The 16,720-nt window shown below is 36.1% G+C and overlaps 1 protein-coding gene across 5 annotated transcripts in view; it reads right to left on the bottom strand.

Moving 5' to 3' along the window:
- Positions 1-16,720, bottom strand: part of plekhg5b (pleckstrin homology domain containing, family G (with RhoGef domain) member 5b) — a gene marked incomplete at its 3' end in the record, with an annotated part of 81,469 nt that overhangs the window by 14,101 nt on the left and 50,648 nt on the right. For all 5 annotated transcript variants that reach the window (XM_084098501.1, XM_084098502.1, XM_084098503.1 and 2 more), the window contains 6 exons: positions 12,619-12,760; positions 11,749-11,848; positions 10,528-10,597; positions 10,141-10,232; positions 9,729-9,865; positions 8,563-8,729 (listed from right to left, as the gene is read on the bottom strand). In XM_084098501.1, the coding sequence (XP_083954627.1) occupies positions 8,563-8,729; positions 9,729-9,865; positions 10,141-10,232; positions 10,528-10,597; positions 11,749-11,848; positions 12,619-12,760 (708 nt within the window). The remainder of the gene's footprint in view (positions 1-8,562; positions 8,730-9,728; positions 9,866-10,140; positions 10,233-10,527; positions 10,598-11,748; positions 11,849-12,618; positions 12,761-16,720) is intronic.

Raw genomic sequence — 16,720 nt, 5'->3', positions numbered from 1 at the left:
AAAGTGATAGTAGCACAGCATTCCTGTCCCTTGAGTGATTTCCCAGCATCTATTTATTTCCTTGCCATTGCAGGGAAATGATCTCAGAAATTGAAAACTGAGGGGAATCCCAGACTATAGAAAGTGCTGCAACAAGTCTTGAATTTGTGTATCGTCATTATGAATCTAAACATGCCATGGCCAATGACATCTGAGCAATAATTTTACATTGAATAAACAGGTTCATGATCTTTAAGAAAATGCCTGGGTGGATGATACTCCTCATTACAGCAGTATTTAAAAAATATAAATACCAGCCCTAGACCTGCATGCTTGGCACATTAATAACTCATTAGAGGACATGCCTGCTTAAAGACCTGATGTACACTAAAGTTATACATAATAATATACTTAATATATAATGTTCTATAATTCCTTAATGTCAACATAAACTGTGTCTGCAATCCATTCACTTTAGTAGTGTGACGTGATATTTAAAGAGACAAATAGTCTTTTATGAATTGAAGACCAGGAAAGTACATTTAAGTAAATAGGATAAATTTTGATTTCAATCTTAAAATCCTGTAGACTTCAAAGAAATCTTCAACATTTAAGCACACAATGTTTCTAATGATTTTAGGCAATAGTAAAAAAATAATAATAAAAAAAAATTAATATATATATTTTTAAATGTCAATTACCACTGTAAAACTGCATACTTAATTTTTTTTAATTAAGTTAAATTAAAACATTTATAATAAATAAATAAATAAATAAATGTATATTATTATTGATTGAATAAATCAAAATAAATAAAACAATTAATAATATAATTAAAATAAAATAAATAAAATACAGAATCAATTTTCCTCTGTGGATGTTTTTAAATGTCAACTACTTCGTTATTTGCAAATACCACTGTAAAATACAACAATTCTACAAATATAATTAAAACAATTAAAGTAAATTCATATTCATTTTTGTCAGAAGACGCAAACAAACTAATAAATAAACAAAATAAAATACAACAAAATAAAGAATGAATAAATTTATATTAATTTCCCTCAGTGGATGCACAGGTTTTTACCCTTTTACCCTTAGTGCTGTATAAATAAACACGAATAAGTCCCACATCATGTTAAGTGTTCAGCAGTCAGCTGAGGCGTTTAAGTTGACATTTCCCTACTGGTTACATTACCAGCACTCAAATCAATCCTCGTTAAAATGTTACTGCTTACCACAACATACTCCTAAACTGTCGCGTCTACCTGACCCTGATTCCTAACAACAACAGACTGACCACTGGGAACTGATGCATGTAGCTGCCTTTTAACCCAAAACTTCTCCATACAAGTGTATCTCAAGAACACAACAAACCAGTGTGAAGATAATAACAGCTTTTGTTCAAGCTCTGTATAATGATGAAACAAACAAAGGTGGAACACAAAAACACCCAAAAACACCCTTCTGAGCAGGTCACATTTCATTTACTAACTTTACCTTGAGTGTCAACATAGGACTAGTCTCAGGGTCAACAACACTCACAGTGTCACCCACTTCAATTGGTCAAAGCAAAGGCATAACAAAGAGCCATTGAAGCTTAAGGACAGTCGATTAATCAGTGATCAAAACCACGATACGGCCTTATCATCCGACAAGATAACAGCGTCTGTCTAGCACACGGGCCCAAACTTGTGTCATCAGGTAGCGGAATGATGCTAACGGGTTTCCATTACGCGCACATTCAGCTTCCATTGCACATAGACACAAAGCTCCTTCCCACACAACACAAACATTTGCTCATTGAGAAATACAGTGTCACGCAATCAAAATGTTTCTATACAAGAGTTTAATCACTGATGAACAATTCACTGAAACATAAACACTCCAAATAACAACGTGCATCATGTTTAAAACCTATAAACCGTCACCTCCCTTTTTGAACATAGATGTAAAAACGATCTAAACTTAAATGGTTGTAATTCATGAGTGCCTAAGGTTCTCTATTTAAGGACACTCAGCAGATTATGGCTGAAATAAAAAGCACTTCAAAAAAATTAAAGTGTAAGAAAGTTAAAGAAGCTAAATGTAAAGAACATATATATTTTACAAAACTTTTGGCTCTAAAATATCTAGAAAATCAAAGCTACGTCTAAACAGGTTGTGTTCCAAATTTGAAGTTGATATCACAAAAATGTGAGATTTTGTTTAGGGACGCAATACTAAAAATAGCCACAAAATAGCCAGAAATTTTTGATGCATTCTCCTATCACAAATTAATACAGTTCTGTCTCAATATCACTTCTATCACAAAATAGTGGCCATATATGGAACCTTTAGTGTCAGACCTTTCCAATGATACATGTTTTGTCAAGATTTTATAAAACAGTTGAGTGCATTTTGTTCAATTTGAAACATGACCCCTGGGGGGAGGAGCCTGCGTGAAAGTTTTACTGTTTCCATAGTAACGCAATGTCCAATTTCAAAACGGTTTTCAGGGATGAATTTTAAGTGTTAAAGCTTACCTAACTGATGATGACTTCTAAAAAATGTGATGGGGGGGAAAAATAGGCAATAAAAAGAAATGTGCCAAGTGTCCGAGACGCTGACAGTTAACAGGTTAAAAGCATGATTACTAAAGAGCCAGTCAATGAGTTCCACTGCTTTACCTGAAACTTTTTTGGTGATGGATTCTTGAGAGACATTTCACTAGGCAGACGGTCAGTATCCATGTGGAGCAGATCCCAACTGTGCCACGAGGACAGATGTCCAAAACGTACCATGATCCAACCTGGACCCCCTGTCTGACCTCAGACAAGCACTAGTCCTCTAAACTTCAGCAGTCAACATCCAGAGAAGAGGCAGAAAACAAGCTAGAAGACTCCACATGTGCTCAAGATCTGTCTGACAGCGAGTAGATTTAAAGCTTTTGCTTTATGACTTCATCAATCAACTCCTCCCATCTCCTACAAAGTCATTTTCTACATCACAGCAAACAACATTCACACGCTAGATGCTGATCCCTCCCACAGCAGAAACCAGCAGGCCTTCTTTGCTTACAGTAGGGAAGTATTAAATAAGCGGGTGAGTGAATCTAGGTCATATTTCACTCTGAAAACAAAGGAAATAAACAAGAAATGATATTTGTCTAGATGGAAATGTTTGCATTTAATTTAGAATTTTGATGACAATTAAGCGTTTTCTCATTACTGTAATGCATCAGAAATTAAAAAAACTATTTAGATAGCAATCAGTGTTGTAAAAATACTTTTCCAGAGTTTGTTTTGAAATTGTTCTAAATAAGACTTCATTTGGAAAATATAATAAAAATGTACAGAGTATAGCTCACATTTCACCCCAAAATCAAAAATAGAGCATATATAAGCATTTTGTGCACTGACAATTTCATGACAATAAAGAATTTCCCTCATTACTGTAATGCAAAAAAATCTCTATAATGAAAAAAAATTACACGGTAATGCTTTTACATGTTTGCTGATCAAACAACCTTTATACTTGTTTAAAAACAACCAAAAAGGAAATGTGAAGACACATTATAAAGAGCATTTTTGGGCTTAATTGTGATAAAATGGCTTTGTTTTCTTTATAAAAAAAAAAAATCCTTTGTATTTTTTGGGTGAAAAGTGAGCATGTTTGGTATGCACTAAATGTTTTGCTAGAAAAGGGTGGTTTCGCTGATATACAGTAGGTATAAAAAGCAGTGATGACAGACATTTAATTCATTACATAACAGCATTTAGAGTTCAGTAAATGCTTTATGCTACAGATAATTAAGGTGATTTATGTGAGACACCATGAATTTGCTTTCCAAACAATGCTCTAACAAGATTCTCTCCACTAGTTTCCCATGAAGATAAGACCCATTTTTTGCTAAAGTCATGTTTTGTTCAACTGTCTTTGAACACTGAGTGTTAATGATCAGAAACTGATTGCATGGTAATTGTGTTAACTTCACAAGAGCATCAATCACATACGGGGGTCTGTTGTGTCAAGAGCTTTGTTTCTTTGTTGATAACCCAGGTAAAATAAATGATTACTATGGTTTGCACTGGTCTCTTGCTTAATGAAAGATTTTGTGAAACAGAGATCTGCCATGTGTGCATTTTTTGCCCAAAGCTTGCAAGAGTTATTTTGCACCTTAAACAAAACATTTAACAACTTGATCCTTTCATTTATGGAGGGAAACTGATGCAGATTAGATCGGTCTGCTCCGACACTAACCTCTATGCTGTGGTATTATTACACTTTTGAATCAGTCTCTTATCAGAGAGTTCAAATAGGAACAGGAAAAGCTCATTTCCTGCAGTTAGTTGCAGCCGACAGATGCTGTGCAGTTTATCCAGACCTTTGATAGTCCATTGACTGAGTTACATTTGATCAAACGCATCGTTTCCTTATTTAACGCGTCTCCTGATGCCATTTTTCCAGACACACCTCTGCAGTCTTTCAAATCAATGTTTCTCAAAGTATTCACATACTTCTGTATAACTACTGATTATATTGGAAGCTAATGAAAATATTGCAATGTTAAGCCATCTACCTTCTCATTGGAGACACAGCTTAATAAATTAATAAAAAAAAATATTTCAGATAGTTACTAAGGCAACATTTCTCATTCATAGTTTAACTTGATGTATTAAAATAACTAAAACTGAAAACAATTAATAAAAAATATATAGACATATTTAAAAAAAAACTTTTACAACTTACAAAAACATTAAAATTAAAACAGAAAATATAAAATCAAACTAACTAATTAAAAATATTAATAAAAATATAATAGTACTTCAATTATACAAAAAAAACAAAAACAAAACACTGGTTGTAGTAGTAATAAATTATATATATATATATATAATATATATAATTTGTGATTGTTAAACTTTGCAAATAATGTCCATAATGATGAACTACACCTATATTTACTTTACTGGAACTACTATAACTATTAACCAGTTGTTTAAAACTCATTAAGCAAAAATGGCTCAGAAAAGTGATGTTAGTTCTGAAAAAAATATCTGTAAGCATTTGAGTGTAGATGCCACATGTTTTGTTATCTAATGCAATGATATAGTCAGTAGCTGGAGGTGTTGCACATTCACAACATGACCAAGAGCCACTAAATCCATCATAATGACACATTTCTCTGTGTCGCTGTGCCATGGAGGCCCCTGGGGGCCACAGGCACTTCTGACCTAATGGCCTGGAAGGTTGTGTAATACACCTCTCAGGTCATTAGACAGGTGTCCTCAGGCATCTGTGTGGGTGAACGGTGTGCCACAAACGCCAGCTTGCATTATCAATCTAATCTTATTTAACTAAAGCAACAGAGCCGCAGGTTAAAAGTGAAGAGGGGAGTCCTGACGTCAACGCCTTTGATGTGAGAGATGAATCTTACGCCACAGGACATGCTTAAAGCGACAGAATCCCAGCATGCATTAAAAACAGAACATTAACGGTAACCATAGTAACGACACTGTTTTTGTAACAAACATGTATACACCACTAGGACCATCATATTTAGGTGAGTTGCTGGCAAAAGAAGGCCTGGGCAAAAACACAACTTTCACCTGAAAACCTGCTCTTGTGTTGTGAGACACTTGTCTTTCAGCTCCTGGGAGTGTAAAAGTCATGATGCTACATCAAACGCTCACGCTTCAAAGGTCACTCCCCCCACAGGGGCGGATCTGGCCAATCAAACCTCAAAGAGGAGTCCTGGTGTCACCGCCGCACCAGTAATCCCAGGGGTGATGGGTTTCTTTCTAAAGGTCAGACTTTGGTGAGGGGGCAAGACACAGTGGGCGAGTTACCACATACAGGTCAAACGCACTCGCAGACAAAACCCAGCAACTCTCATAAACATTCCAACGGAATAGTTGGCAGATGAATTGAGAATTCCATCAGCGGGAAACAGAGAAGGTCGGAAGACTTAAGACTTAACAACAGATCACTGCTACTGTCAGAACAATCAAAACATACGGTCCAAAGCATATATGTGACCCTGGTTCACAAAACCAGTCACACGTCGCAAGGGTATATTTGAGGCAATAGCCAACAATACATTGTATGGGTCAGAATTATCGATTTTTCTTTAATGCCAAAAATCATTAGGATATTAAGTAAAATAAGTTCCATGAAGATATTTTGTAAATTTCCTACTGTAAATATATAAAACATTTATTTTTGTGAGTGAATGCGGCAAAATCGCCAACATAAATGGAAAACTTTAAAGACGATTTTCTCAAAGTTTTGATTTTTTTGCACTCTCAGATTCCAGATTTTCAAATAGTTGTATCTCGGCCAAATATTGTCCTATCATAACAAACCATACATCAATGGAAAGCTTATTAATTCAGCTTTCAGATCTCAATTTCAGAAAATTGACCCATGTGACTGGTTTTGTGGTCCAGGGTCACATATATATGTCAGTGGTGTTTGTTTCCTCAGAGGAGTCAAGGGAGGCAGTGTCTCCTCAAAAAACTGGATGAGAAAATAATCGATATTACAAAATGTGACATTTAAAAAGTGTAAAAAGTCACTTGTTTTTATAAAGTAACATGATACAAATTCTGCTTTGTCATCACAGGAATAAATTATATTTTAAAATACACTAAAACAGAAAACAGTTATTTTAAATTGTTAGAATATTTCACAATATTGCTGTTTTTACTGTATTTTTGATCAAATAAATGCAGCCTTGGTGAGCATAAGAGACTTCTTTCAAAAGCATGAAAAAAGGCTATTTGCATAGAATGAACAACTAAAATGGGAATTACGTCACAAAGTGATAAGGAATGACCCGCTGGAAAACAAAGAGGGTGGAGGAACCCAAAAATATGTCAGTTGATACCATGATGTAAACTCTGGCAGGCTGGTTATCTTACAAACGTGTGAATGCAAACCACAAGACTTGAATGACACCAGAGGCGATAACTGTGACAGCAGAAACAGAAACAACAGCCCTTCTTTTTAACAAAACTGGTGAAAAATCTTAAGCTCAACAAAGCCGCATGATTTGACGTATCTCACCCGTCTGTCCGTAACACAAACAGGGTTTGTTTCAATTTCTAAACTCAAGTATGAGCAATAGCCGCATTGATGCCTTTATGTCAATGTGTGCTGAGATAATATAACATTAAAGTGAATTTAAATGTCAGCTAAGGTATGAGGTTTTCTTCTCCATTCAAAGACCAGCCATAATCTTCCTTTTCGGTTGCAAACTAACCTTTTATTGTAAACAAAACACTGTAGATCAAACACTGCGTCTAATTAGTGAGATTCTCTGTGGTTTTCCTAAAGGCCCGTCTTTCCAAGAAACTGGAAAAACAAACTGAATCTAATGCGTAATACCTATGCAATATTCTTCCAACACGTGCAGGCTTGTTTTATGCTGTTACGTAACCTCCATCCATACACGGCAAAGCAAAGCCTGATGGGATGACAGTCTAGACCTGAATGCTCTGTTCTAAGATTTTATTGCTAAGCCTGACGATTCAATGTCAAATCACAATAAAAACCTACGAGGGACATCGACAAGCCTTTACCCACAATCCTACGATCTGCACTCATCTCCGACGCCTATAAATCCATGTTTGAACACGCACACAGGAGTGAGTTCAGGCTTGTCTTTCCATGAATCCATCTTTACTGAGCATCACAGCGCAACCGGGAAATCCAATCCCATGATGTTGAAAGAGTAACCAGTTATTTCTACAGAGAAGAGCTAAAAAGCACACAGTTGCCAAAATCAGAAGCTCAGAGTGACCCGAGTGTGGCTGGCAGAGGATACAAACAGTAAACTTCCTGCATGAGGTAATAATGTGTTATGTTTAAAAGGAAGGTCAGGTGGGACTGATGTGTTTAGATATCATGAAAGAGAGGAACACATGAATATAGGGTCAACGGGGACAGCAAATACACTTATTGGACATGCAAAGAGATTAGCCAATCATAACAGCGATCATTTACATATACAGTAGAAGTGTCAAGATTTACTTTAGATGGTCAGAAAATGATCTTGTAAAAATTTAATTAAATTCAATGTAAAATAAATAAAAAAATAAAATAAAAATCCCCTACAAATGGTCTTGTAAAACTAAATTATGACTAAAAACATTATAAGGACTTGGTGCAAAAAAATGTGTACTGCAATCAATCAATCAATCAATCAATCAATAAATAAATATTCTTTATCTATATTTTTTAATTAATTAAATAAATCATATTATTATTAATCATTTTCTTTTGATTTTGAGGTGCAAAATCTAAGTTACGACTAACACTAAGGACTTTAATAAAAATAAAATTCTGCAAAAAAACAAAACAAAAACAAAAACAAGCAATTTAGGCCATGTTTCTAAACCAAATTTATGACACAAAAAAATAAAACAGACAAAACAAACAAAGGCAGACAAAAGGTTGTGTACGACTATTACGACAACAACGATAACAACCTTGACTTGCACTAAAAAATAAAATGCTGCAAAATGTGGCCCCTTTAGCATCTATAAGCACATTAGGTCATGTTTCTAAAACAGATTAAAAAAACGCGTCACTACTGACCAGTATGTCCACGCTCTCTCGCCGCGGTAGGGACCCGTGCTCTGCCCTCTCACTGCCCGGTGTGAGGATGTAGACGCTGCCCCCTACTGTCGGCTTCATGTTGGGTAGACTGAGAGAGCGCAGGTCCTTCACGCTCTGCTCCACCTTAAGTTCATCGCCGGGTCGAGCTGCACAAAAACACAATATAATATAATGTCATTTAATATATAATATAATATGCCTGTAACCATAGCAAAACATGCAGTGGGGAACACGACTTCGAGATATTTTTTGCTTTAATAAAACACGATTTTAAATTAATTGATTATTATTATTATTGTTGTTATTATTATTATGTTGTTGTTGCTATTTAAAAACGAAATAATTAGTTCAATTATTAAATTAAATAAAAAATAAACAATGTAAAACATTAAAATTACAAAAAATGACAAAACAAAATAACTGGGGGGGGGGGGGGGGGAGTATAAAATATGGCCCTGTTGGCATCCATATGCATATTTACAACACAAAATAAACTAAATGATTAAATTAAAAATAATACTTACAATACTGTGTGGATTATTGTTAGTAAGAAATAGTGTTTAATTCCAAACTCAGTCCAACTGAATATGCTCAAATCCTTTGTTAGTATGATTCAAAGTAACAGGTGGTCTTCAAAACGACTAGATCTTCAGCATGAATTGAACATTTCTCCACTCCTCAGACTAACTCTTAATGTCCCAATCTTTTTAAAACGAACCCTTCACTTCACACTCACGTCACAGGCTCAGCATTACGCAAGAGCGGTAGGTGGGATGCCTGTGTTAGCGTGTGTTGGTGTTATCAGATTAAAGACGTGGGTGAAGGAGGTTTATAAAGACTGGTTGTATAGTCATGAAAAGAGTCACGAATTCTTTAGAAGTAAAACAGCTCTAATGAAGTTTAATTAGTCACACCTCATTTTGCAGGAAACTGTCTGGTTCTGTGGACACGTTTGTTGTGTCATGTAATACCGAGATATGTTTTGAACTGTGGTGAACATGCAGGAAGAATGGGTTACCGCAGCTGAAGTGTGGAAATGTTGACAGCAAGACTGAAGCGATGAAAACTTGGTGAAAAGGTGGTCACTGCAGAGGACGTGCAACGCTTCAAAACACACACCATAAAACATACAGGCTGACTCTTACCTTTTACTTTAAGGTAATGTCCTCCAAAACGATATGCCTCAAATTGGAGTGAGAGTGGAGTGTTCGACTGGTCCAGGAATAGATGGACTCGGGATAATTCGATGCCCTTGCGCTCAAAAATTGGTCCGAGCACCTCTCTAAAGAATAATAAAATGAGCGCATAAATTTCAAAAACAGAGTAATCAACTTTTAAAATCAGCCAATCACAGATTTAGACCTTTGAATGGTAGTTCTGAATGGTAGAATGGTAGTTTGACCTCAAATATTGATTATGCAATGGACACATTAAAAGACACACACAAAAACAAACTTTACTAACTAGGTTTGTTCCTCAACCGGTAGAGAATGGCGGTGGCAACACCAAGGTTGTGGGTTCAAATCCCAGGGTACACAGATCTGTTCCCTGACTCACCGTAACGTCTTCTTTTTGACAGCGGGGACGATCTCCGTGTCTATGTCTATGTTGAGGTCAAACTTGAGGCTGAAGCACTCCTTCCTGGGGTCCTATAGGGGGCGACAGACCGACACTAGTCAAAGGTGGGCGGCACACAGACCACTTCCAGTCATTTACACCAAACACTAAATGTGATCTCACAAGATATTGATCAAGGGACCACATACTGGGGCTGCTGACGATCTCAGACGTGTAATTTCCTGTGCACTACGTCAGATAGGAAAGTCCACATTCAAGTCTGTGCTTGTACAGTAAAACTAATGTAATATGTAGAATGGGGGCTATACTGTTTGTGCTTGTTTTCAGATTATAATTGAGCAGTGGAAAAAAGAGGACAGCGCTTACATCAGTGTGGCGTCGCCGGGGCTTCTTTCCGTCTCTTCCTTTCAGCTTCATACCTCCAGTCTTGCGTTCTCTGTCAAAAGGCAGAAAAACACCACAGGCACATGAGGACAGAGGGTCATGCCATCTGTGTGTGACATTATCACTTTTATTTTTTTAGGGCTGAATGATTTGGGGGAAAAACATTTTTAACTGCGATTTTTTTCTGATTAAAACTGCAATTGTAGTAAAAAAAAAAAAAAAAAAAACCTCCAGGTTTGCTGTGCTTGTTTGTAGAACTGCACAATTTGTCCGAAAAATGTGATTATATACATGTATGAGTATGACTATAAAATAATAATAATAATAATATTGTTATTATTACTATTATTAATAAATAAAAATATAAAATAAAATAAATGTGGCCCACTTTCGCCCAAGATTTTGAGATTATATCAATATGACTATAATAATATTAATAATAATAATACATTTCATATTTATTGTTATTATCATCATCATTAAATAATTAAACAAATAAATATGAATAATACATATTAATAAATATCTTATTTCACTGCAAATTTTTAAAAGTATTTATGAAAAATAATATAAATATACAGAAATATTATACATTTGTAAGTAATACAAGAATAATAATAATAAAAGTACAATACTAATTGTAATTTTATATGGTAAATATTGTAAATAGTGCTTTTATTTTGGCAGGGAGCCCTTAAAGCATCTCTTTTGTTGAAAACATTCGGTTTATTAGCATTTCTCAAATTTGGGAAGATGGTTAGCACCTGTTACATTCCCAAATGCATGTTATGAGCGACCCAAACTAAGAGCGCTTACAGAGATTTAAAGAGTTTTTGTGAAGTTTACTGTGAACCGAGCCGTTCAGACACACGGATCATGAGCTACTCGCGTGTAAAAGAACTCAGTTCTGCGATTCACTCCGAAACTCCAAGTGCATTTATTTATTTAATTAAATCGCAGCCTTTACAATTAGACAATCGCATTAAGCCATATAAAGATTTGGGTTTTATTTTGATTCATCATGTAGTTTCAGATTAACCGTGTGTATTCCACCTTTGTTCAGGTTTCATGCCCTTCAGCTTGATTTGAATGGTGCACAAAAAAACCTTTGCATTTCGCATCACTATGTTGTGCAACTTTTGGTGTGTAAGATTCCATATGGTTATTTGAATGTTGTGTGACGGTTGTGGATCACCGACTGACCCTCGCTCAGTGCCTGCTTCCTCGTCTTCCTCTAGGTCTGAATGGGGACTCGTGCGAGGCGGACAGGAACGCGTAGACACATTCCGCGCCAGGATAGAACCTGACGACACAGATCTGATCTCACAATCTTCACTCTTTATAGACAGGGCTATTATCATTAACTGAAACTAAAACTATTAAAGCATTTCTGTTGATTGAAATAAAGCTGAAATAAAATGAAATATAAATATTAGTTGAAAATCTTAAAATTATTAAAATGGAAATAATTAAAAACTAAAACTGACAAATGACTGAAATGCTGAAATAAAAATTAAACCCAAATAGCAATAATAAAAATCACAAAAGCACAGAAAAAAATGTCTAAAAGTTCAACTAAAATTAACATGAAAACTAAAAATCTAAAAATAAAAGCCAATTCAAAATAAATGAATAATAAATGAATAAAACTAAAATCATAATAAAAAAACAATTATTTTCACTAAATAATAGTGCAGATAATATAATAAAATAAAAAAAATTGATAAAAAGTTGTTCAAGATTAAAAAGATAAAGATAAAATAAAAATATAAAGAATTTAAGTAAAATTATTTAAGTTACTTTCATTTAATAAAAAAAACCTTTAAAATATTTTTTATAAAAAAAATTCCAATAAGAAATAAATATTTAAAAAAATACTTTATCAAATAAATTTAATTTCTGTTAACTTATTTTATTTAAAATCAGCATCTGTCGATCTGTGACTGAATGGTTGAATTTTAATGGTAGTTATTGGTTGTACAATTTAACCTGGCACTTTGCAACCTTGTACGAAGCATAAACCTGTTTGTCAGAGAGAAACATGAGTGTGTTTGTGCCTGTTGGACCATTTACCTTGTGGCTGTATGTCAAAGCGGGGATGCCTGTCAAAGTGCATGCTGTCAGACTCATCCAGGTGACAGCGAGAATCACATGACTCACACAGGTGCAGAGGGCTTTTACCGTTCAGTTCCTGACAGTCTGGGTGATGACACACCTACAGGAACACAGAGAAATCATCCATCAGACCATGTGAGCAGAACCTTTGAGTCACTCGGGGTCAGGTTCATTTCACTTCACCACACCACAAAAACACTTCATATCGTTGCTTCTGTAAGCTGAAGTCACTGTCTAGGTGTTGAAGTCACTGTCTATGTGTTAAACTTTCTCTTCCGATAGTTCACATCATCACATACAGTCTCAAACACAACCGTACACACACACACACGGCTAAAGAGCCTTGTTTACACCCCAAACCAATCCAAAAACAGAGGTAAATGGTTTAGAATTAGGATCATTTACTATGGAAATACCAAGGTACAGTGGGTGTCTCACAATGTAATACCATGAATATAAACTGTACATGGCAACAGAATTCATTACTATAGAATTTACATATATATATTTAGGTTCAAGAGTAGCATGGTACATAGGTCAAGAATATGGTACATGTGGAAAAACCATTGTAATAGCACAGGACTTTTTTGTTTGTGATATAATTTTGTGGTATTTTTTTTTTTTTTTAGACAAGTACTATGGTAGTATAATGTGATTTTTACTGTTTTTGACTCTTATGCGCACTAAGGCTCTATCAAAAATACAGTAAAAACCGTAATATTGTGAAATATTATTATAATTTAAAATAAGCTTTTTAATATACTGCAAAATGTAATTTACTCCTATGATGGCAAAGCTAAATTTTCAGCTTCATTCCCTCAGACGTCAGTGTCACATGATCCTTCAGATTTGCTGCTCAAGAAACAATTCTTATGTTGAAAATATAAAGCATACTTGCTTAAAATATTAATTTCTTCCAAAGAAGACCCTAAAACATTTGAACGATTGCCCATATATAGCGATAATATCAGATGAAAATGGTACGGTTGTTTAGGGGACGTCCCAGGTGTGATAAGTCACATGGACGTTTTGGATAGTATAATGCTGTAGAGATTTAATCAATTTATGCATAGCAAGAAAGATGTGCATAAACAAAGTGTACCATTTGTGATAAAGCCAACGGTGGCCTTGTTTTTGACAACGCATAGCAGAAACAGAGTCATGTGAATCATCTAATTTGAGATAAAGTTGCACAGACAACTCTGAAGAGATAAAGTCCTTGAGAAAAGATCCATTCTTCCATAGCAGATCTCAAAAACTGATTCAACCAAGAACCACAACAAGTTTCAGGTTCATATACACTGTTATTTATGCAGCTTGCTGTTTTATATAAAAGCACCGACTGTCACACCTACTCAAGCTTAATCCAAATCCCTCCGAAATGACTCATATTGAAAAATAGCGATCAGTCGAGCGTCCCCTCCTCTTACCTTCAACATTATGGGATGTGTGCAGGCCGCCCCATCCGTGGGCATCCGTGAACGGCAGTCCATGGTGGAAAAGAACACCACTTCAGTACCGTCTCACACACCCCTAAACCGCATGGATGAGTCCCAAATCATCCCCTTCCCCCCAAAAAAACAACAAGATGTCCAATTAATCCACTCCCTTGGTGTCTAGTGAGGTTAAGTGCTCATGGGGGCAGGGCAGTTTTAGGCTAGTCCTGGTCTTCCCCAACAACCAAATCAGTCTTCAGATGTCCAAAGCCCCTCTAATCTGAGGAGCTAATCATCTGCTGTGCGCTCTCACAAACCCTTCTGATGGGGCGGTGAAGATTAGATTTGGCTCATCTCTTTCTCAGACTGGACGTCACCTCAAAAGGGTTCTACCCCGAGGAAGAAAGGCAGCCTCGGCTCCATAAAGTTTTTAAATAGAGCTTGCTTTTAAATGGGCCTTGTTGTCTGTAATAGGCATGACATGGTCAACCACAATAAGGACAATTAGGTTAGGTGTACTTTCATGTTTTTCAGATTCAAAGGCTTGTTGGGACTTTGTGCAAAGCTGCAGCAGCTTTAAAGGCATGAATTGTCAAATATGGATTCAATGTGACCACACAAATCACTACGGCGCAGAACAAACAGAGATAGTTCACCCAAAAATGAAACTTCTGTCATCATTTACTCACCCTTTAAGTTGTTCCAAACATACGAATTTCTTTCTTCTGCTGAACACAAAAGAAGATATTTTGAAGATTGCCAGCAACCAAAAAGTTAATGGGCCCCCAGATTAACTTCCATAGTATTTTTTTCTCTCCATACTATGAAAGTCAATGGGGCCCATCAACTGTTTGGTTACCCATATTCTTCAAAATATCTTCTTTTGTGTCCAGCAGAAGAAAGAAACTCATACAGGTTTGGAACAATCTGACAGTGAGTAAATGATGACAGAATTTTGGGGTGAACTATCCCTTTAAACATTGGTGCATTCTTAAGCCCAGTTTTTATGCATATGCGAGGGTCCGCGTATAGTGTGTGACTGTGTGTGATGCACTTTGTACACGCAGTTCGCACATGCGCACTGAATTTGGTTTGCACTAAGCAGTTGTTCCACAAGGTGGTAAAACTGGCCCAGGCCATTGTATCACATTAGAAAACGAAACTTAAGAGACGGAAACACCCGAGACTGCGACAACAACAAGACGCCCGCATTGACTAGCACGTGTATGAGGGGGTTATGAGATTGCCGCAACGTTAGTTTAAAATACAATGACATTTTTGTCGGCCATCATTACTTCTGGAGAGAAATAGCGCAGACACTGGACAAAGATGAAACTTTCTAGAGCGCATGTGTCGACCGCTGGCGTTCACATACGCTACCAAATGGAGTAAACTTTGAAAGGCTATAAGTATAATTTAGACTTTCTGAGTCAGAGCTTTATATTGATATTCATAAACGTGGAAGATAAATGGGCACATATTGGGGAAAAAAGCTAAATTTTGGTCTCCATTGGCATTGCATTCTCTATGGAAAAGGTTTTCAAATTTAGATCCAGGGATTCCCTGAGGTCTGCAAAAAAAAACAAAAAAAAAAAAACAATTCTGAACTTGTACTCCACGAAAACTTAAAGGCAGGGTAGGTAGGACTATATAAAAATAAAAGATCCAAATTTGTTAAAACTTTCTATATATATCAATACATAATTAAAATGTAAGTACTCTGAAAAAAAGAGTATAAAAATCAAGTGACTCTAGACCGTTTAATCTGTATTAAACACAGCTCATTATTTCGATTCGGGACGAATCAAAGGATTGGCTTAGGCGACTGTCACTCTCTCTCGCAACCATGGCAACCACCCTTTTGCCACGGGATCTGCCCTCTTGCGCGCGCACGTTTGATTTGAGGAATTCGAGAGGCACGGAACCTAGGAATAGCAAAACAATGGCAGACAAAGAGCAATCAAAATTCACATTACCGGCATGCAGTTAGTGAAGGCAAACAAGGCAAAAAAAGAAGACAGTACAAGAAAAGGCAATGAACAAAAAGTCTTTGGATAAACAAAGAAATAAAACGCGTGTCAATATCATCGTGGCTTTCCAGCGACCACCCCGTCCTCAGCCTCTACTTCCTCGGACCCTAGTTGCACGCCACGGCCTCTTGCACGACCTCCTCTGCTTCGCCCTAAAATTATTTTTATTTTACAAAAGGACATTTTACAAACCTACATTTTGCGCATGTGCTCCTGCATGCACTTTTCCAGTCACAACACAGCAATCAAAGGAGGACGCGCTGAAAACTGTAATGCTGTTCTCTTCCATCATAACTCGTACTGAGAAGGTTTGAGTTGCAAAGGAATTTGTGACTGTTTCAGCTGTTCAACCACATCAAAGTTTCGTAATTAGTAAGTCCGTGCTTTTTCTCTTTTTGTTCTTATGTGCTGAAGGGCTGCTGTGCCTTGGTGAAACGGTGTTTGTACGTACGTGAAGAGCTCTTTTCCAAAACGCCATAAACCTAAAAAGCTGCCTCAAAGAACCAGCAAAAGTAATGATTATGAATGTGTAAAATATTGCAATAAGACATTTTAATTGTTTATTAATTTCTGTGTCGGCTGCAAAGATGAAGT

Source organism: Abramis brama (assembly GCF_963993115.1).
Source record: "Abramis brama genome assembly, chromosome: 22".
Taxonomy (NCBI): domain Eukaryota; kingdom Metazoa; phylum Chordata; class Actinopteri; order Cypriniformes; family Leuciscidae; genus Abramis; species Abramis brama.
The sequence above is the reverse complement of the archived record's forward strand: the minus strand, read 5'-3'. Positions and strand labels throughout refer to the sequence as shown.